The 23,309-nt window shown below is 41.9% G+C and overlaps 1 protein-coding gene across 3 annotated transcripts in view; it reads left to right on the forward strand.

The window, feature by feature from the left end:
- Window positions 1-23,309, forward strand: part of MCOLN2 (mucolipin 2) — a 61,389-nt gene that overhangs the window by 9,150 nt on the left and 28,930 nt on the right. For all 3 annotated transcript variants that reach the window (XM_029229369.1, XM_029229367.1, XM_029229368.1), the window contains exons 2-5: window positions 6,660-6,819; window positions 13,792-13,965; window positions 15,711-15,864; window positions 23,129-23,213. In XM_029229369.1, coding sequence (XP_029085202.1) covers window positions 6,667-6,819; window positions 13,792-13,965; window positions 15,711-15,864; window positions 23,129-23,213 — 566 coding nt within the window. In that variant the 5' untranslated portion in view covers window positions 6,660-6,666. The remainder of the gene's footprint in view (window positions 1-6,659; window positions 6,820-13,791; window positions 13,966-15,710; window positions 15,865-23,128; window positions 23,214-23,309) is intronic.

Below are 23,309 nucleotides of genomic sequence, written 5' to 3' on the forward strand. Positions count from 1 at the left end.
TGTACTGAAAGGAGCTGCCAGATTCAGCTGGAGTTTCGTGATAAAGTCCTGGTTGGTATATGGAAAACCAAGCAAATGGAGAAAAAGGTAATTAACTCCAGAAAAACATTTTTATAAGAGAGAATATAAAATCATAGTGTACTGGGGGCTTCCCTGATGGCGCAGTGGTTAAGAATCCACCTGCCAATGCAGGAGACACGGGTTCGAGCCCTGGTCCGGGAAGATCCCACATGCCGCAGAGCAACTAAGCCCGTGCACCACAACTACTGAGCCTGTGCTCTAGAGACTGTGAGCCACGACTACTGAGCCCGCGTGCCACGACTGCTGAAGCCTGTGCGCCTAGAGCCCATGCTCCGCAACAAGGGAGGCCACCGTAGTGAGAGGCCCGTGCACAGCAACGAAGACCCAATGCAGCCAAAAATAAATAAATAAAATAAATTTATTAAAAAAATATATATATAAATAAAAATAAAATCATAGTTGTACTAATAGCTCAACTCTGAAGAGTATTTGCATATTCACTTCATAAGTTCTGAATGTTAATTTATCTGAATGTTTACTTATCAAATTTTTATTAAAACTTTGTTGGGACAATGAGTGGGGAGGTGAAATGTGTGTGTTGGCTGGGGAAGGCAGCTGTAAGAGCTACATTCCTATTTTCCATAGGAGGATATAAATTGATAATACACTAAAGAGGAAAAAATAGTGAAATGGTATTATTTAGAAATGTTAAATAACAACAACATCAACAAAGCAGATAAAATTGGTTGCCCCTAAGGGGCAGAAATCAGAAGAGGGGTTCATTATAGTCCATTTAAAATGAAGTACACCCTTAAGTTTGGGGGGGAAATGACAGTGGGACCAGGTCATGCAGAGCTACACAGATGTCGGTTCCGAGAAGGCAGCCTGGTGGTACTGTTCACTGTGATGAGGATACAGGAAGAAGGACAGATGTGGGAACTGGTTCACCCTGCTTCCCCTGCCCCATCCTCTGTGACTAGGAAGTGCTAGTTGTGGATTAGAAAAAACCTACTTCTAGTGCTACTACATCAGTACATGATACCTATACAGGCCTGATAGGAGAAGGGTTGCCTATCAAGATTATTTTCCATTTATTTGTTGGAGCTGGGGGAACAGACACCAATTTCTCTCTAGCTAAGGAGTTTATAATTTTAGCTGGGATAACAAAAGAGAAACCACATCTCAGGTGTGGCTGCAGTTCTGAAACAGTAGAGAATTAGTCCCAAATATTTTTGATAACTTATCCCCACCAGTTAAAAGAACATCTACTCTCTCTGAATGGATATTTATTTGTATACTGTATGTAAAACCATATATACAATAGAACAGGTAAAATGAACATTTTAAGGGCTGAGATAGATGAGGATATTAAGAAAAAAATGCTAAATGCAGTGACTTCATAGTATCATTATGACTTCACAGTATCATTATCATTACTTATCATCACTTACATTACTTACATGCATCTTAGGTGCAATATATACACTTAGGGCAAGGTTCAACAGTAGTAGATTTAGTCAATACTGTAAGTACTTTCTTGATAAATCTGGGTTTTTTTCCTTTTGGATCAGATTTGCTTTTCATCTCTTTTTAACTCATGGCCAACAAAAGTTGTATTAGGGTAGTATTAGCTCTCCCATTTTCTTGATGTTAATTTAGGCTTACGTTAGTTTTACAAGGAGTCTAATGATTTGCAAGAATCTTTATGTCCATTTTGTGAGGGTTAGCTAAAGTGGATAATATACTCTAACAAATGCTTAAATGGGCCTATGTAAACCCTAAGTGGTGGGAATCTGCTGAAAAACAATGAGGGCACCATACTTCGGGAACTTGCACTCTTCCCCCAGATTGCCTTGTGCACCTAATCGAAATACAGGCATCTGGCTTTCTGACCACATGAGGGTATGTTAGGTGTATAATTCATACATTGAAACTTGTAAATCTTAACTTACTTTTGCTTGGTTAATACAATTAGAAGCCCTAGCCCTGTCTTCTCACATCCCATTGGATGGTCTTGCATACCCGACTTGTGTGCACACACCCCACTTTGGAGGCCACTGCAGTAGAAAACAAACTTTCATCCCTCTTTTTGAGTAGGGTAAGGGTCATACAAGCTGAAAATCAGTAGCAGTCTGAGTTGGTTAGCTTATTTGCTAAATAGATCGTGCTAATGGGAACAAGGTACCATCACTGAAACTGATGTGTGCATTTACCTGAGGCAAAGGTCAAAAACCTTCACAAGTTCCTTGAGGTTAAGAATTTTCAGTAATTTGTTCAGTTTTTCTTTTTTCAAAACTTCAAGCTTCCATAGACTCTTTTGGTCATTGATTTGATAAAGCTGGAGTTGCCCTTTGGTCATATGATAGGCTTAAAATTAGCTGACATCACACAGTCCTGATTATCTAGGCAAAGAGTAGATTTTCTTAATAACTGATGGTAGCTCTGATGGGCTTCCTTCCTGACTTCTCCCCACAGTACCAGTGTCAAGCTTCCTTCCTAAGTCCAGCTTCTCTAGCTTTTATTTAGCCCACTGTGTGGATGACTTTCCATTCTATTCCAGGTCTTGTTTTTACTCTTACAAATACTGTGTTTTTTTTCCTTTGATATTTGGGTATTTGTGCCATTTATTAAGCTGATACAAATCTATGTTTCCTATGGTTTCGTGAAACAAAAATAATCCATAAGAGTCGTGATTGCTCTTATTTATTTCCTGCAGTTTCAGTTGCGTGACTGCCCTGCAATTGATGGAACAGTGTAACTTAGATCTTCATGGATTTCTGTTCCATAACTGTTTTTATGGTGTAGTCACTTCTCCTGGTTGTGTTCCCACCACTTAGCAACTCTCTGTCCTTCTCTAAACCTGTTGGTGATTTTCATCGTTTTTGATGGAAGTTGCAATATTCCTCCTGCTGATCTAATTCTTGCTTACCAAGTTGTGATTGCAGCTTTCAAGCCTCGTGTACCAAACATCCAGCCCGGTGCTCAGCCCTAGAGGGTGTTGGATAAGTATGTGTCAAATGCAGGAATGTTTTAATGTTTTGGTCTTATGATATTGTCCTGTCTCTCTTTTGTTTTTTAGTGTTCCCTCTTTTCACTTGGCACTTTTTTTTTTTTCGGCACTGTTGTATTTTTGATATAGTGATAAGATGTGTGGTTGTGTGTGCACCTGGGCATGCCCATGTTTAATACCCTTCATCTACTGGGGAACTAGGGAAAACCCACAAATTGAGAAGAGTGGGGCAGTAAAGTGCCTTCAGAAATGTAGAGTTTAGAAAGCTTACACATTTGCATTTTCCTTGAGATACTAGAATTTTTGAACCAAAATATCATTAATATTTTTTCTGTATTTTTATCATTGTATCATCGGTTGATCACATTTGACTAGTACCATCCTATATTTCAACGATTGGCTCCTGCACGCTTGAGGGGAAAGGTTTTCATGCTAGCCTTTTCATTTTTCTTTTTATTCTTCACAGTGGTATGAGTACTGCAGCTGTTCTCTAAACACCTAAGTGAACAACTTTGGGAGGTTTTTAAATAATTAATGTAAATAATTTAATACAGTGAGTGATCCCCATGTGCATTATCTGCTACTTTGCCTTTTCTTTTCTTGGTCGAGACTTACCTTCCTAATCAGGTTTCTTAGGGTAATATTAAGAGCAGTTATCATTTCCTGATCATTGAGTGGCCATATTAGTTGAGGAAACCAGCAGCTGGAAGAATTACTTGAAGCCTCTTGGAGCAATTGGGCTGCATCAATTCCCTTCTCTTTGTTCCAGGGCCCTCAAAGAATACTTCAATTATATCACTTGACACATTTTATTATACTTTTATCTCTTCACATCTCCTCTTCCACTGGACTGAGCTCCTGGAAGGCAGGAAAATGTCTCTGTCAGAGCTTGGCTCACAAGGTGTTCACCAAGCACTTGACCTACTACCCTGTGTTTCACACCACTGTTTTCCAGGGAACAACTTCCTCTTTCTTCAGTACAGTGTTTCTCACACTAGAGGCCGAGGGTATGTTGTGGGGAGGAGTTTCCATGCCTTTATTCTGAGGGTTCTATCGCAACTTTTCAGATGCCCTTTTTATTTTACTAAATGAAAAGACATTGTGAATCACCAGGATGAATAAATTAGCAACCCAGATCCACTGAGGTGATGGTGGTTAACGCTGAATTTGGTATCACTCAAACATGCCCGTGAAGCTTCCACAGGCATGTTCTCAGGGGTCTGAAGGTTCATATTGGAGGATGTGGCTCTTAGGCACAGATAAGATGCCACCTTCTTGGAAATGCCTCCTTTGATCAATGCTCTTCATCAAGTGCTCCGTAGCACCTGCCACTCCGTGTATTAGGACATGTTACGGGATTCCCCCTCTGGCTCTGAACCTGTGTCCCCAGAAGCAGACCCTTGCTTCCATAATACTTTATATACTTATGGTACAGCAGCCACTGAGCTATTTGATAACTTGTGAATTTGCACTCACAAGTCTGTCTCTCCTACTGGATGCTGAGCATCTATTCAGCTTTGTGGCCCGAGCACCCAGCAAAATCGCTCAGCACAGGAAGTGTTCAGTAAGTTGGTTAGATCAAATCAGGAGGTAACTATAGCAGCTGCAGGGCAAACACATTTAAAAAGTCTTCTTATTCTTTTGAAATGAGACTCATTTTGGTCATTGATTTTACATTTTTTTTGTTTTTCCCAAGGTTTTCTTATAGATATTTTTACCTATATGTCTTTAAATATGGTAAGCATGGTTGTTTTCTAATCTGCGTCTGATTCTGATATGCTTGGCCCTGTTTCTGAAATTAGTTGACTGCTTCATGCTACTTGGTTTCCTCGTGGGCCTGGTATGTATTAGTACCTGTTAGTCAACGTGTTTTACAAGTTATTTGTTAGAGCTCCCCAAGTCCTAGGATGAGCGTCTGGAGAGGTCTGCATGTGTTTGCTAGGAGACGAGGGCAATTCCAGTCTGGAGTCCCCTGAACCCAAGCAAGCTCACAGTGTAACATTCCCTGGCTCACCCAGGCAAGAGGCTCAAAGGGCTGGGTTGTGACCATCATTTTTCAGTATGGGTCCTTCCCTTCCTTTCCCTCTCCCTCCCCTCCCTCCCTACCTCCTTCCTTCCCTCCCTTCTTCTTTCCAGCAAAATAACCTGGCCTACTAATTCTGGAAATAGGAGGTCTAAATATTAACTTAAAAATAGAAAATCATTAACAACTGAGTATAAGGCTGAAAAAGTCTTAAAATGAGCCTTAATATAGTCTCTCTATTTTTACTTTTCCTTTGAGCTTCTTTTAAATTTGTTAGTCAAGCTAAATAACATAGGTCCTAAGTCAATATAAAAATGTCATTAAGATATTTTAGGTGAAAACCCCCCATTATAAAAACTTTCTAAGAAATGAGTAACTTGAATGATCCGCTAAACTTAATAGAGTTTATTCATTAAACTTACCATCAAGATGCTTCCTGTTTCAAGAAATAGAAATCAAACTTAAACAGGCTTAAGGTCCAAAGAGTGTTTATTGGCTCAACTTGAAAGTCTTGGAATCATGGCTTCAGGCACAGCTAGCTCCAGGAACTCAAACATTGTCATTAGGCAATCTTAACTGTTCTGTGTTAGCTCCACTTTTTGGCAAGCTCTCCTATGCTGGCTTCCAGGTGAGATGGTGAGATGACTTCCAGGAATTCTAGACTCAGCCTATGCTTTAAGTCTGTGATCCCCAAACTTTGCTGTTTATGCATTCAACAGTAAAAGTTAAGCACATATCCCCAATGTGTATATATTATTTATAAATTATATGCTACTATATACCACTGTTATTTTATATGTTATATTATTAGCAGAGCTTGTTTTTCTGTTTGTTTGTTTTTAAGATAAAGAGTAAAGTGGAAGTACTAATATTTTCTATTCTCCTAGTGGATTGTTTTGCACACCCCATTTTGGGGGCTACTTAGTGGAAAGACCACATCTATTCCATTGGTTATAATTACAGTCTTGTGACCACATTTCATTGGTTCTTTTTGGCCTAGCTTGAGTCATGTGCCCATTTCTGAGTCCAGAGTCCTTGAAATAGTAAAAGCAAAATTTTGCTAATATATAGGATGACACAATTATATGATTGGGCATAAATAGAGAGATGCTATTTTAACTTTAAAGATATTTATAATTTGGGATCTTATAATCACTGATATATCATGCAAAAAAAAAGAGACATAATCCTTCTTTCAAGGATTATAGAACAGAGAGTTATAGAACAGAGATTCTCTATTTCCATAACAACTTAATTCCATTAGTCTGTACTAAATTTCTGTGATTTCACACCTAGTTTTTGTTAATACTCCAGTGACAAGTGAATGCTATCTGTTAGGATGTAAGAATTGACAAGTCTTGCAAACAAAATCCTATTTTTATAATTTTGATAATGGCCACTTGGAACAAGATGGGTAGCTATACGTAAAGGCAGGTGATAGAAGGTCCTGAATCATTTTCAGATTTCTAAAGTGAAAAGGACTTCGCTGGCTGGAGAGAGTTTTGCTTGTAAGAATGGGTAAAGCATGTGAATGGAAAGTATTAATCAGGAGCTTTCTGATGGACAGGCTCTTTTGTGTATTTAAAAATTAATCTTCTTTGGCAGAGATGCAATGGCTCATCTTGATTCTGAGGTGACAGAAGAATGTCTGAGAGAAGACCTGAAGTTTTACTTCATGAACCCTTGTGAAAAATTCCGAGCCAGACAACAGATTCCGTGGAAAATGGGTTTGCAGATTTTGAAGATAGTCATGGTCACCACACAGGTAAATTATATTATCAGTTCATTTGTTCTTTTTCTTACCCCAGGATGAAACTGTTTTCCCATGTTCTGCCACTTGACTTTTGTCCTGAAAAGGCCACACTCATGTTCATAAACCTGTAAAATTATATTGATTCTGGAGGGCAGGTGGTAGGTCGAAGTTCAGTTTAGATGCCGACTTTGTTTTAATGAGGAACTCTGAGGTCATCTCTCACAGATTCTGTAAATATAGATAATACTAGACCTGAAGGGGGTGTGGGGTTTCTATATCTGAATGAGGCACAGGGCTCATGAAGGCTGCCCAGTCCAAAGTGATCTGTGTTCTTGAAATCTTTTATCTTTATTCAAATACATCTTATATAAATACACTTTGGAAATCTGCATTTTGGACTGTTTTGATTTTGGATTTATGGAATGCTAAGTTTTCTTTTCATCAGTAGCTAAGTGCTTAAGTAAACACTCCCCCACCTTACCTATGCCCTGTCCCCTTTCCCAGGCACTATAAGGAGTGTCTAAAGACTACACTGGGACCTTTTGCTTAAATCCATACTGTTAAGCACTTTATTATCAGTTGTCATCTAGTTTTTGGGCCTGTGCTACTGACCCAGTTTTAGGGAGGCTTCTCTGTAGGTAACTACATTTGAAACACGCGTCCTTTTAAAAACAGTACTGATTTGGGATATTAGGCTCCATGGGAAAATAATTATTCTGTCATCAGTGTAACAACTGTTTGTAAAGATGTGATTTCTGGAACACAAAAGTAAATACCTTTCTAAAAATCACTTCCATATAGTTTTAGAAACGAGAGAGGCGGCTCCTGCCATAACTGAAGTTGCATCTTTATCCTGTGTTCATAAAGAGGTCTTGTCACTGCATGACATGCTGTACCAGCTCGTCACGTTTTAGGGTAAACAAGTTACTTCCAAAGAGACAAAGATGAGAGGCAGGGCCAGTGTTAAATGTATATGCTTAGCTATTTTCTTTTTTTTTTTTTTTTGCGGTACGCGGGCCTCTCGCTGTTGTGGCCTCTCGCGCTGCGGAGCACAGGCTCCGGACGCGCAGGCTCAGTGGCCATGGCTCACGGGACCAGCCGCTCCGCGGCATGTGGGATCTTCCCGGACCGGGGCACGAACCCGTGTCCCCTGCATCGGCAGGCGGACTCTCAACCACTGCACCACCAGGGAAGCCTATTTTCTTTGAAAATTTTTTTCATTTTAATTCTTGGTTTTGAAGTTTTAATTTTTGCAACCTACCTATAAAGTAGGTGCATTGCTAGTATTGTTTGGAAGAAGGAGAAATAATGTCCCCTTTTGCTATTTGGTTAATTTTAATTTTTCCCCTATTATTTCTTTTGCCAAACCAGCTGTCATTTCAAGTTTTTGATCTATTAATGTTATTAAAATTGTAACTTACCTAGGCATAAAATACCATCACCCTCTTTGACTTACCTTTTTTGTCCTGCTGACTACTAAATCCCATGGAGTCTTCCTTCAAAACTGTATCTCTATGTTTTGCCATATTCACTATCTCCTCTCTAGCACAAACTCTTACATTGTTAGTTAATTAAAAATGTGTCTGAAGCACCTCATATGCTCTGCATTGTCTTGGGAGTATAAGCTGTGAATGTGTTACCACTGCTGACAGCTCACATGTAGCCTAGCCGTTCCATGTGCCAGGCACAGTAAGTGCTTCATGTGTGTTAGCTCATTCCATCCTCACTGGAATCCATGAGGTATGTTCAGTTTTTACCCGCTCTGTATGGATGAGGAAACTGAACCAAAAAGAGCTGAGTAATTTGCCTATGGCCATTCAGCCAGGAAGTGGCAGAGCCGGGATCTGAGCTCTGGCAGTCTGGCTCCAGAGTCTGCACTCTTATTCAAATACTGTTTCTTTCTAGATGTTGATCTTCAGAGTTTGCACTCGAGGAATACACATAAGTTAACTAGGCTGCTTCTGGAATTCATCTTAGGCCTACCTTTTTTATCTCCATATGCACCAGTCCATTCAATACACGTCAGATTAATTTTTTCTTAGAATGCTTTTATTGTGTCTCTCCTGCTCAGAAACTTCTGTAGAGCCCTATTTTCCACAGAACAAAATTTTGACTCTGTGGCCTGAAATTCACAGATTTCCACAGTCTCCTTCAACTTGCCTTTCCAGCAGCTTTTCATCTCCTGTTGCCTCCCCACATCCCAGACAGATGGACCCACCCAGTGATTCTCATCCCTGCCCTGTTGTTTCTCCAAGTCCAGAGGGATTCTTTTTCTCCCTCATCATGCACGTGCTATTTGAAGTCCACCTCCCCTGCAAGCCTTGCCTGATCACTCAACGTGTAGTTTTTTCTGGGTTCACTAGTACCCCTTGCTGGCCACATCACTGATTTCACTTTTAATAGAATATTTCTGGGAATCGATCACTTACTTTTTTGTGTAACTGTACCCGGCCTCCCCTAACAAAATTTTGGTGGATTAAACTTGTGTTCCCCTGTAGGGTCCTTCTAATAAGTTTTGCTACTTGGGTGATATGTAATTGGAACAGATTTCTCAAATATCTTTCTTTCCTTCAAATCCCACTTTTCCCTCCTCCTCTTTTTCTGTCGCTTTTAGCACTCCATCCTCAAGTCTAATGGGATGGGTTCTGTTTTATCATGGTTGATGGGAAGGAAACTTTTTCTTTTAGACATTCCTACCCTGCATTCTGCAGTGATTTATAATCTTGAGAGAGGTGTCTACATTCTTTTGCTAGATCTGCTCTTTCTCTCCCATATTCTTTGTATATTATTAGAGTGGTATCTTGTTTTTACCTGGTACAGAATATTTTCTCCTCCATTGATTTCATAATCAGGTCTTAAATTCACAATCTTTGCCAGGCTGCACTTAATGTGTAATTATTTTTCTGTCTTATAACCTCAGCAAATCTTAAGATCTAGTTAGTGGGGCTAGAATGCACTTTTCTGTCACCCCTTTGTTTTTTTTTTGGACGCTATTCCTTAAGCTAGAATCCTCCTCCTGTGTCTACCAGGGAACCGTTTCTCTCCCTCCTTCCTTTTTTTTTTTTTTTTTTTGCGGTACGCGGGCCTCTCACTGCTGTGGCCTCTCCCGTTGCGGAGCACAGGCTCCGGACGCGCAGGCCCAGCGGCCGTGGCTCACGCGCCCAGCCGCTCCGCGGCATGCGGGATCTTCCCGGACCGGGGCATGAACCCACGTCCCCTGCATCGGCAGGCGGAGTCTCAACCACTGCGCCACCAGGGAAGCCCCTGTCAGCCCCTTTTAAAAAATGAAATTATTTGACCAATCCTCCATCATCTCTTCACTCTTGCTCTGTAGGGGGTGTTTCGTTCTGCCATCGCAGGAAGGGGACCTCATGATCTCCCCCTCCAGGGTTTCTCTCCTCTACTGAGAGTTGCTTGGAAAGTCCTACCCCTGACCTGATTTGGGGCCATACATGTGGATCTTTGCTTGTTCTGTGAACAACAGGATGGAGAACATTTCCTGTTCTTGATGCCAGATGGAGGTGGTTCCAAGCAGAGATTATACCTCCATGTTCTCTCATTCCCAAAATTGAGGTAATGAGCTTTGAGTCTACATAAGGGGGTAGCTTAAAATAGCAGCAAATTGAATGCTGCTGTCTTGGTCGAGTTATTCACTCCCCATTCACTTTTTGGGTTTCTTTAGCTTAGCTAGGAGCGTGGGAAGAGTGGCTCTAATATTCCCCACTTCTAGAGTTAAGTTGGCAGCATTTCAGTTTGAGAGGTTGTAGGCCATGTGGTCAAGAGAACAGGTGAGTCAAACAAACCTGGTTTGGATCCCCGCTCTCACACTTTTCTTTTCTGTTTCAACCTGGATAAAGTATCTGACTTCAGGTTGCAGGTGTATAAAATGGGATGGACAGATTCGGTATTTGACTCTGACATTGTGATGGCCACTATTCCAGTTCCTGAGCCCCTAGCAGTGGAAAAAAGAAAAGAAAAATCCCTGTCCTTGTGGAGTCTAGTGTAATATCTCCCTCAGAGGGTATTGGCAAATTAAGTGAGAAATAAAAGTTATAAATTTTAGGCACAGTGCCTGGCACTCAGAACATAAGAGCTGTTATTCAGCACTATGCAGTGTCAACCTTGTCTACTTTATATCCCTGCTTGGCACAGAATAAGCACTCAGTAAACTTCGACTGAAGAACTTGATTCATGTGTGTGTACCAGTTTTTTTTTTTCATTTGTATGTCAGTATTTAATAAAACCCCCAAACAATCATGTGTGTATTGTTTCCCTGGTTTACTTTTTTAGCTTTTGAAAAGCAACGTGACCTTTCCTTTTCTGGCAGTTCCTACAGGCACTATTGATAGACATCACATACTTGAAAGAATCTTTAGCCTTTGGTTGCTTAGCTTTCAGCACAGGTTGGATGTTGTGGGACTTCTTATCTGATATTTTCCTTAGAATAGCTGGATTAAGCAATGGCTCAGTCCTTTGACTTGGTATTTGAGGAATGTGATCTGGTGAGGCTCAGATGCTAAAGAGTGTCATCTATGTACATTCTCAAACAATAGTTGCAGGTCTGGAAAGCTGGCACGTAAATTCTTTAACAGGAGTCCTAAAGTCAGATTTTTCAGCAGGTGGAACTCCTGTAACATAATAAAAATGACTTTGGATTTAGGCCTGGCTTTCATTCTAGTTAGGTGTCTTGGGCTGTGTAATGAGACTAAATCTCAGTTTCCACATATGTAAAGTGGGGTTAACAGTATTAACATTTTCATAAGATTGTTGTGTTAGTAAGGGAGATAGTGCATGTAAAGCAGTTAGTACAGTGCCTGGAGTGTGATAATTGCTGAAAACTGGTAACTATTTTTAATTATTTAGCCTTTTTAAAAAGTCGGGCAAAATTTAAAAGATAAAAAAATACAGGGACTTCCCTGGTGACGCAGTGGTTAAGAATCTGCCTGCCAATGCAGGGGACAAGGGTTTGATCCCTGGTCCGGGAAGATCCCACATGCTGCAGAGCAACTAAGCCCGTGTGCCACAACTACTGAGCCTGCGCTCTAGAGCCCGTGCTCCTCAACAAGAGAAGCCATTGCAATGAGAAGGCTGCACACCACAACGAAGAGTATCCCCCGCTCGCCGCAACTAGAGAAAGCCCGCATGCAGCAACGAAGACCCAACCCAGCCAAAAATAAAAATAAATGAAATAAATTAAAAAAAAATACAAATCACTAAAAAAATTATGTAAGTTTGCAGGTGCAAATTAACATTTGTTTCATCTGAAAGGTCTGGTAGTTGAACCATGGAGTGACAGCAGGTAACACAAATGTCAAGGTCATCTTGTTGAACTTGCTGGTTTCACACATGATAGCAGAGTCCCAAATTGTTTTGGTGACTTAGCATGGTGAAGGTTTGGGTTACGTTTTCTGGACTCTCATTGTCTAATAAAGCAGATGAGGAGATAAAGTGGGCAGATGGGGAAGGGTGTGTGGGACAGGGTTTATAAGGGTCTGACTTCTGCCATGGCATGTGTGTGTCTGTATTTGTGTTGATGTGAGAAGGAGAGAGAACGACAGCAGCAGAGCACATGTGAGGGTGTACGTGTGAGACAGGGTGTGTGAGAGTGAGTGTGAAAGAGTATGTGACAGAGTGTGAGTTTGAGTGTGAGTGGAGAGAGAGGTTGTTTGTGTATGGAATTTCCTGGGTTTGGGGTGGGGGGTAGACATTTAGTGCCCGCTAATTTTCCCTACTTGTTGGATTCCAAGAAGAAAACTTAAGGGCAGAAAGAATACATTCACTCCTGGTGAAGAGAGCCCTTGGCATCTAACCCTGTATAAGGAGGAATAAGTAGGAGTTTTATCACAAGAAGGTGGGTGCGTGGTGACAGTGTTTGGGTCGACATCATGGAGGTGGAGTGACCCCTGTTATCCTTTGTGGTGCTTTGATGCTGTAGATCTTGGAGACAGGAACTCTTAGGTGTAAATCTCATACGAGTTCTTGCAGAGCTAGAGGAATTGAATTCCTTTGACGACAATTACCTCTTAGCTGGAGGAAGTACTATACAGGCCACTTTTCAAAAACGTTCTTCACAAGCCACGTGCAAAACACTGTTATGAGTTTTTAAAATACTTACAATTTCTGAATGTGAAATCATCTAGATTTAACTGTCCAATAGTAGTCAAGCACGTGAATTAGTGGCTTACTAAGCACAGTTGACCCTTGAACATAGCAGGTTGGAACCACACAGGTTCACTTATACGAGGATGTATTTCCGTAGTAAATACTACAATGCTACATGATCCACGATCCACGGTCGGTTGAATCCTCGAATTCGCAGGTCGGACTATAAATTATACTTGGATTAACCCCCGCATTGTTCAAGGCTCAAATGTCCATCAGTTTTGAAAACAATAAATTTGAAATACAAGTATAAGAAAAAGAGATTCAAATTAGATAACCAACCAGGACCTACTGTATAGCACAGGGAACTGTGCTCAGTATCTTGTAATAACCCGTAATGGAAGAGGATATAAAAAAGAATATATATATATATATATATATATATATAAAATTGAATCACTTTGCCATACGTCTGAAGCTATCGCAACATTGTAAATCAACTATATTTCAAAAAATTTTTTTTGAAAAGAAAAAAATAGCAGAACTATAAAAAAAGAAAAAGGAAAATGGATTCAGACATAACTGACTTGGATTCCTCCTTCCTCTTCTCCTTCTCCATCATTAAAGGCCAGTAAGGGTGTTAGTCTCTAGGAGTGCTCATTTCTTCTAATTTTATGCTATTTTGAATTGCTGATTTAGCTTGGTGAGGTTATTTCTGGGGGGAAAGACTTCCTTTTTGACATTGATATGATTAGTAAAAGCCAAAGCAGTGAGATTTTTCTGGCTGATGTTTATAGGTGAGGATTCATGATAATAAGAAGGCATTTGCCTCCCCTGATAAATGGTAAAATTCATATACTTCTGTTTGATTTTCTTTCCTAGCTTGTTCGTTTTGGTTTAAGTAACCAGCTGGTGGTTGCTTTCAAAGAAGAAAACACTGTTGCTTTTAAGCACTTGTTTTTGAAAGGATATTCCGGTGTAGATGAAGATGAATATAGTTGCAGTGTATATACTCAAGAGGACACCTATGAGAGCATCTTTTTTGCTATTAGTCAGGCAAGTATTTTGTTGTGACTTACCTATACTTTGAGAATATGTTGATCCTTGACCTTGCTGTCTTAGCAAAGAAAAAAATTATACATATATTAACATATTCTGATTTAAGTTTTGCATAGTCTGCCAAAAGTTTATTGCTTTTTCCGTAGCTACATTTCCACACAATAGATTTTGCCTATTTTAAGTTTTTCTTTAAGATTTATGTTTGTATTTATCCCTTCCCACTCGCTACTATTGGGAGATTACCGCAGATCAAATAGCCAAATAGCTAAAAGTAGGCTTATAATCTCAGAAGGTTTGATGAATGAGAGACCAAATCTAAGATTCTAGCATCTCAATTTTGATGTCTTAGTATTAATAAGCCTAGCTGAACTTTAAGAATATGGAGTAGGATATGATAATATTTGTGTCTAGGTAGTATTGAGAAACCAGATTGGTAGGCCTGAAGAAAATATTTAAAGGAGAGAAATTCTTATTCTTTCTTATTCATTCATTCATTCATTTACTCATTCAGTAAATATTTGGGTACCGAGTATGTACCAGGTACTGTTCTAGACATTGGGGATATAGCATGAATAAAACAGACAAAACTCCTGTCCTTATAGAGCTTAATTCTAGAGGGGAGAGCCAGACAAATGAAAAGAAGTAAAAAATATAGTACAGAATGCTGACTCCTTGAAAACACCACCAAAACAAACAAACAAAAAAACGCATGTTGGGAAGCAAGACTGAGCTCACTGCTAACAGTGGTAGCAGAGATGGTCCCTTGACCATTCTCCATAGGTTGTAGAGTGCAAAGTCTGGCTATAGATTTTGAAGTCTGGTTTAAGGCATGTCTTTCAATGTGAGGGGAGCTGGATAAGAACTGAGTAAAGATCATCCTATAATAGTTTAGGATTGGTGGGCATAACAAGTTGAGGGTTTTGGTGGGGGATGTTCAGAGAGTCTTGGGAGTTATTAGACTACATCTTCAAAATGATCATCTATTTAAATGAGGTTTTGGGATGTTCCTGAAGTAAACAATACACTTATTTGCAATTTTTATGTTCCTGGGCAAAAGTTTCCTGGAATAATAAATTCATATTAATGAAGATAGGGGCCAGTAAAGCCCTGGTAGTACAGATAGGCAGATGGTAAAGCTGTGTTAATGTAAGCGGTGGGTGTGGATGGCTTGGGTCCTCAGAGGTATGTTGAAAATGATAACTGGAATGAAGCGGGGAGGAGACTGGACTGCCTGGTGGTGCGTGTGCACTGGAGATGGATGTTTGCAGTTTTCTTTGGGTGGTAAGGAAAGGCCTCATGGAGGCGGTAATATTTGAGTCAAGGTCTGAAGACGTGAACCTTGCAGATAGATACCTGGGCTTCTAGGCAGAGGGAACAGCAAAGACCCCAGGCAGGAGTGTGCCTAGAGAGCTCCAGAACTGCCTGGAGGTCAGTGTGGCTTTGGAGGTGGGTGTGTGGAGCCAGTGGTCAGTAGTGGGCTGGGAGTTCAGAGAGATAGGCAGGACCTTGACTTTGGCTCTGAGTGGGTGGGAGCCTCTGGCTGCACTTTAGTTTCGAGTTCTGTGATGCCGTGTGTTTCTGCTCAACCCAAGAAAATTACCTTGTGGTGTTTTACATTGGGTAGTTCTACTGAGGGATATGAGACAAACAATAAAAAATAGCTAAAAGTATATTCCATGTGCTATAACTTCTGATGAAACTTGTTAAGCTCATAAATGTCTTTATTTAATTATTTTTAATAGTTTCATCAGCTAAGGAATTTATCTCTGGGGACCCTTGGTTATGGAGAAAATGAAGACAACAGAATTGGATTAAAAGTCTGTAAGCAGCATTACAAGAAAGGGACCATGTTTCCTTCTAATGAGACGCTAAATATTGACAGCGACATTGAAATAGGTAATACAGTGATAATTTCATTATATTTCTTTATCATCTTCTGTGGTAAGAGCAAAAAACACCCTCGTGCGCCGGGAGCCCAAATGAAACAACTTTGCTTTTGTGACGGCTGACCTATCTGAGGCTTTAACGTTTGCCTGCAAAGAGCTTTGGCTCAGGAAACTATGGCTCTGCTGTGACAGGACCAGGAACATTTGTGCATCTCTTTGGTGCAACTCAAGATTTTTGGTTTTGGGGAGTAAATGCACAGGTGTTTCCTGTTTGTTTAATTTTTTCCCTCCGTGAGGGGGTGATTAGGCTTTTTGAAAAAAAATGAGACTGTATTTGTTAAATGAAATAATGTGAGTGAAAATGCTGGGTACTCTTGCTTTTATCATTTGTTAAATATATTAATGCTCTTCAGAGGTGAATTGTGATTAATAACTCATTTTCTCTGTTTGGAGATTGGCAAAAAGTTAACATCTAATCAAGTAGAATTGTTTTGCGACATTCTGTTAAGAATTTAAAAGCATACCATATATAAATGCAAAGTATCTGACCTGAGGCTCGGGAGGTTTTGTCTTTCATTCAACAAACCTTTGGTGTACAGTTATCACGCCTAAAGCACTCCCTGTTTTATGAACTGGGGTTGCAGAGATTAACCAGTCATGGCTCCTCAAGTAGCTAACAGGTCAGAAATCCGGGTCCTAGTAGCAGTGTAAATTTGGAGTGGTTTTATTAAAAAGAGAGCTCCAGAGTTCATTTGACCATATTTCCTATAACCCGATTTTAAGGTGCCTTGGTAATACAATAAGAAGAACATCCCTGTAAAACAAAGGTTCTAATTCATTTCCCACAGGCTACCTGTTTAGAATCTTTTCATAAGTCAATGTGTCCTACCCTCTTGACTCTAAAAGAAACAGCCCATGAGCCAGCACTTGTCAGGGTCCCCAGGTTGCTTCCAGAGACCCATCAGTAGCTTGGTTCTGTGGCCAGCAGCCTTGAAATGTCCCTTATCTTATTGCCCTGCAGGCTCTGCTATCCTGAGATCTGTGTGGTAGTCAGTCTGCAGGGGCTGACCCAGTTTCACCCTGCATGTTTCTCCTGCGCTGTCAGCTGTGCTCCCCGCTGTGGGCAGTTCCTATAACTGGGAGTACTGAGAGGTGGAGCTGAAAGCTTGTGCAGTGACCCTCTGCTCCAAATGAGCCATGGCCACTTGTCCTCTTAAAAATGTGAGCCTTAATTGGATGAATCACACGACTATTTTCCAGTGATTCATACGTTGTTTCCCTCAACTGATTTTTCTTGGAAAATTGATTAAAGAAATGTGGCCAAAGTCAGTATCAGTGGCTAGGCGAGACAGAGCAGAAAGCAGGATTTATTCCCTGACCATTGGACAGTGGTGTCCTTGGTCATTTCCTTTCCATCGTATGGAATATTTTTAACCAAATGGAGAGAAGTTGACTATTAATTTGACTTTATATTAAGAGAGACTGTTGAAGCAAGCTAATTATATTTTTTGACTTATTAAATTAAATATAACTTATCAAAGAGAACTTTTTGATGTATCTATTCAAAAGGTGTAAAAAATAATCTTAAAAATGCTTGAAACTGGATTTTAGACGTTCTTGTCTTGGACACATTGGAGAAAGCCTGCAGACGGTATAAATAGGGATTGAGTTTGACTTCATTGGTGTGGCATTATAATTTTAATTAGCAGAAGCTGTTCTAGATTACCTATTTATGAATTTTGCAGTATCTTTATGATTAAGAGAAGCATCCTTCAGTGTGCTCAGCGCAGAGATCTGCCTGTGTGCTGCTTTCCTGGTGGGTTATGTTTAGCTGCACGACTGATTGTACAGTTCAAGCTAAGGGTTTCCCCTAATTCATCCCTCTGTCCCTGCCTCTAGACCTATAGCTTTACAGTTCAGCTTCACTGGGGGTACTGTAATGAATCTTGTTAAAAAAATTTCTTTTTACAACATTTAGATGGATATCATTCTAATACAGTGTTTCACTTTCTATAATGCAGATTTTGAATTTCTTATCTTCTCCTTTCCACGTATGCTTAGCATGAAACATTATGACCATTTCATCATTTTACCTGTCATTTTAAGAACATATTGAATCCACCCTCCCTTTGTCTCTGAGAGGGTTGTTATTTCATTTGCTGGAGTGTTCTGCCTTGTAAATGAGATTCATCTGAGTGATGAGGCTGCTACTCCAATATCAGTTTGTTCTGTTTGAAGTTTGATGTTTTACTCAGGGCTTTTGCCATTCTTTAAAAAAAAATCTCAGTTCTTAGGTTTTGCTGCCACCAAGTGCTTGGCGGCCTCATTAGCAATGACTGTAGCATGAGGTATGGCAGACTCCAGAGAGTTCTGAATGTGTATGTAGCTAAAGTGTAGTTCTCCTATTACAATTACAGAATCTGAATAATCAAATAGACTTTTATAAGGCAAATTTTACAGATAGTGTAACATTAACTAACATGTGCTGTCATATTTCCCTGAATCCGTCATCAATTTTTAAAAAACACACCTGTTTTATAAACATTTGAAAGTGCAAAAACTTAATGTCTTTTTTCATTTTTAAAAAAATTTTTATTGGCGTATAGTTGCTTTACCATATTGTGTTAGTTTATACTGTACAGCGAAGTGAATTCATGTCTTAGAATGAATGAAATACAGGAGAAGAAGACCTAGGACAGTATCTGGCACACAGATTTTTTTTTTTTTGTGCTACGCGGGCCTCTCACTGTTGTGGCCTCTCTCATTGCGGAGCAACAGGCTCCGGACGCGCAGGCTCAGCGGCGATGGCTCACGGGCCCAGCCCCTCCACGGCATGTGGGATCTTCCCGGACCGGGGCACGAACCCGTGTCCCCTGCATCGGCAGGCGGACTCTCAACCACTGCGCCACCAGGGAAGCCCTGGCACACAGATTTTTAACATAGTCCTCCTTCTTTCAGAATACAGTCATTTGCCCAGATAAGTTTAATTTAAATATTATTTTTTCCTTTTCCTTTACTTTAGAATAAGAATGTTGAAGGTAGAAGGGCCTTAAATAGCCTCAGTTTGGCCTTCACTTTACATTTGAGGAAACTGATGTTCAGTCAAGCTTGGTGACTAGGCCAAGGTCATGCAGCGATTTAGTGACTGCGGGTCTTTGCTACTCTAAACCCGGTAACATGGGCATCACCCAGGAGCTTGTGAAACATGCAGAATCCAAATTTGCATCTTAACGAGATCCCTGAATGACATATACGCACATGAAGCTTGGGAAGCGCCGGCTCAGTACGCTGCAGCTGCGGTCTTTGACTTCGCACAGACCTCTCTCTCTTTTACCAGCTTCACACATTGTATACTGTCCATCACCATCAGCCTTCAGTGCCCCCTGTACCAGCTTGGACACCTCTGTCCATCAGTATCACTCCCTTACAGAAGCGGTTCGGGCACTTGCGTTTCCCTTCTTTCTCACCTGGATCCTGCCAGCCGTCACCAGGGCCGAGCCCCAGTGCCCCAGCTGCTGATACCTCCTGGAGAAACGGGCCAGAGCAGAACACGCTCGCACTGCCACACATCTGCAAACCTCCGCACACAGCACCTCCAGCAGGCTTCCCGTCAGCCCGGTGCTGCAGAGGCGAGGCCGCGGCCAAAGGCCTCCCACAGCACCAGGGCCCACCCCCTTCAGCTCTGCGAAGTCGCCTCCCTCTCTCTGCACCCAAATTCGCATCTCTGAGCTCAGTTCCTCCCTGAGTTCCAGACTCCTCCTCCATTCAGCCGGCTGCTTGACAAGCCACTTGACAACCCCTGCTGTGACTCTAATAGGGATTTCAAACCCGCTGTGTCCAAAACAGAACATCTCAAGCCTCCTCCACCCCCTACCCCTGGCTCAACCTGTTTCTTTCTACTCTTGCCCATCTCGGAAAACGAAACCAACATTTTCCCATCATGCCATCATATTCCCAGTTGCTCAATCCCCAAACTTGAATGTGTTGGTTTCTCCATTTCCATTGCCACCTCTGTAGTCCAAGCCGCTGCCACTCTTGCTTGGACTGGTCTCCACCCGCTGCCCTGCCCCTCAGCAACCAGAATGATATTTTTTTAAAAATTGGCTAAATTGGGACATCTCATTCCCTGGCCTAAAAACCACGAGTGGCTTCCCATCTTTTTAGAGTAAAACCCACAAGTCCCTGTAGGACCGGCCACCCGCCTGCCTCTCCAAGCCCCTGCTTCCCTGGTCCTGCCTCCTTGCTGTTTGTTGAACAAGTCAGGCTCTTTCTTGCCTGGGACTTAGTGCTCACTTTTGTCCTGCCCGGAGTGCTCCCCCTGGATCTGTGCTCAGCTGGGTCTCCTTCCTCCCTCAGGTGTTCGTTTAAACAGCCCCAGTGCCTCAGAGCCCTTCCCAACAGTTCTCCTCAGGTAGGGCCTCCCCACCCACTTAACCTCCATCACTTCACTGTGTCTTGGCAGTACTGTGCACACCGTGAAATTGTCCTGTGTATATTTTTTCACTCTTGGTTTATCTCCCCCACAACAGTGTGAGCTCCATACAGACCTCGTCTGTCTCGTTCATCGCTCTACCTTCAGTGCCTGGCACAATGCCTGGCCCCTGAAAGCTTTCAGTAAATATTTACTGAATAAGTGAATGAGTCAGGTAGGGAGCCTGGGCCTTTTGAGTTTCCGAAATAGGTGCTCAGAGGTCAGCCTCATCAGTGTACTGGTGAAGAGCTCAGGCTCTGGAACTGAGCACATGTGGATTTAAATTCTGGTTGCTTAGGGGCTTCTTCCTGGTGGCACAGTGGTTGAGAGTCCGCTTGCTGATGCCGGGGACACGGGTTCGTGCCCCGGTCCGGGAAGATCCCACATGCTGCGGAGCGGCTAGGCCCGTGAGCCATGGCCGCTGAGCCTGTGCGTCCGGAGCCTGTGCTCTGCAACGGGAGAGGCCACAACAGTGAGAGGCCCGTGTACCGCAAAAAAAAAAAAAAAAAAAAAATTCTGGTTGGCCACCAGCTAGCTGTGTGACCTTGAGGAAGTTTCTTGGCCTCTCTGTGCCTTGGTTTGTCCATCTGTAAAATGGCAACAATAGTGTATCTCTCACAAGGTTGCTTCGGGGGGTTAAACAGGATGATGCATTAAATGAGAGAACCTAGAAAGCCCCGAGCACAGTGCCTGGCAGAGAGTAAGTCCCTGTATGTTTTTGCTATCTGTATCATCCTATCTTTAGTTTCCTATAAAAAAAGCTTCTTTTGATCAACTGCCCTCACTGTATCAATCAAGGCCCAGTCAGGAAAACCAACATTGAATTGTTTCTTGATACTCATGGTCCATTTGCCAAGCATAGGGAGGCACCCCCTCTGACACCTGCCTCTCTTAAATATTGTGGCTGTTGAGCTGTCCATTCAGCGCCGTGTCCTTGTTTTTGGCCCAGGATGCCTGATTGTCATAAAATGTAAGTGTGTCCTCCATATTTTGAGTGTCCTATATACTAGGCAATGGGTGTTCAGCGGCCACAGCAGTTGTGCCCTTGCTCTCAAGGACCTTATCTTCTAGTTGAGGAGACAGATAAGCAAATAAAGAGTCAAATTGTGAGAGAAGATTCTCAGAGAACAAGCCATAGGGCCTACCCGGGTTCTCAAGCACCTACTGAGGGTCGGGCACTGCAGGAGGCCCTGACTTTTCCATTCTTGAGGCAGCACAAAGGGGGCAGCAGCAGCCCAGGTGAGAGTCAGCCAGGCTGGTTCACACCAGTTCTGGCATCAGGGCTGAGTGACCTTGAAGGGCGTTGACCGTGAAAGGTGTTCATTGTCTCCAGACCTCCTCGGTTTCCTGTTAAGGTGTTAGGCTACACAATAATGAGACTAATTTTTATGTGTGGCTCTTGGAATCATTCTTTTATAGTTTACAGCTCATAATTTATTTTTATTTGAATACAATCTAAGTTCCTTTCTTTCTCTTATTATTTTTTTTTTTTGGAAAAGTATCGGACTAAACAGAAAAGTTGCCAAATAGCACAAAGATGTCCTTGTATACCTTTCAGCTAACTTTTCCAAATGCTAACATTTTACCACATTTGCTTTATCATTCTTCCTACATAAAAAAAATTTCTCCTGAAATCTATGAGACTAAGGTGCAGACACAAGGCCCCTACCTCTAAATACTTGTGTGCGTCTCCCCAAACAAGAACGTGCTCCTCATAACCACCGAACAGTGCTCAAAAGCATGAGTTAACGTGGATGTGATACTATAATCTACAGATCCTATTCATATTTCATCAATTGCCCTAACATTATCTACAGCAAAAGCCATGCCTAACCCCCCTGGTCCAAAATCACATATTGCATTTAGTTGTCATGTATCTTTAGTCTCCTATAATCTGGAGAAAAATTGAGTTCTTGGGTTTTTTTTTTTTTTTTAATGACCTTGACATTTTTAAAGAGTAGAATGTCCCTCCCTTGAGTTTTCCTGTTTTTTGCTGTACGCGGGCCTCTCACTGTTGAGGCCCCTCCCGTTGCGGAGCACCGGCTTTGGACGCGCAGGTTCAGCGGCCATGGCCCACGGACCCAGCCGCTCCGCGGCATGTGGGATTTTCCCAGACCAGGGCACGAACCCGCGTTCCCTGCATCGGCAGGCGGACTCCCAACCACCGCGCCACCAGGGAAGCCCTGTTTTTTTTTTTTTAATTAATTAATTTATTTTTGGCTGTGCTGGGTCTTCGTTGCTGCACGTGGGCTTTCTCTAGTTGGCGGCGAGCGGGGGCTACTCTTCGTTGCGGTGCGCGGGCTTCTCATTGCCGTGGCTTCTCTTTTCTGCGGAGCACGGGCTCTAGGCATGCGGGCTTCAGTAGTTGTGGCGCACGGGCTTAGTTGCTCCATGGCATGTGGGATCTTCCCAGACCAGGGGTCGAACCCGTGTTGCCTACATTGGCAGGCGGATTCTTAACCACTGCGCCACCAGGGAAGCTCCTAGTTTTCCCGTTTCTTTGTGCCTAGATTGAGGTTACGCATTTGGGGCAGAAATACCACACAAATGGTACGTTATTTCAGGAGGCACATGATGTCTCTTTATCTCAATCCTGGTGATGTTAACTTTGATCACGTGGCTAGGGTGGGATCTGCCAGGTTCCCCACTGTAAAGTTACTGGTCTCCCTGTTGTGATTAATAAGTATTCTGTGGAGAGATGCTTTGGAACTTGTTGAGTCTTCTGCTCTCATCACACTTCGGCCCACTGGTTTTAGCATCTGATTCTTGCCTGACAGTCACTGTGGTTTTTTCATGGCCCTAGACTGCATTCACCTAGACCTCCAGACCCTCTCCAAGAACCCTCAGGACTGGAAGAACTCATCATTCTTCAGACTGGCATTTTATCGGTAAATATGCTTTCGAGTCTCATTGCCCAGGAGACGCAGATGGGGAAAGGAGAGTAGGGGAGGAAGACTGTGGCAATTTATACCTTGTAATATTTT

Source organism: Monodon monoceros, unplaced genomic scaffold (genome assembly GCF_005190385.1).
Source record: "Monodon monoceros isolate NGI ecotype Baffin Bay Population unplaced genomic scaffold, NGI_Narwhal_1 Super_Scaffold_18, whole genome shotgun sequence".
Classification (NCBI taxonomy): domain Eukaryota; kingdom Metazoa; phylum Chordata; class Mammalia; order Artiodactyla; family Monodontidae; genus Monodon; species Monodon monoceros.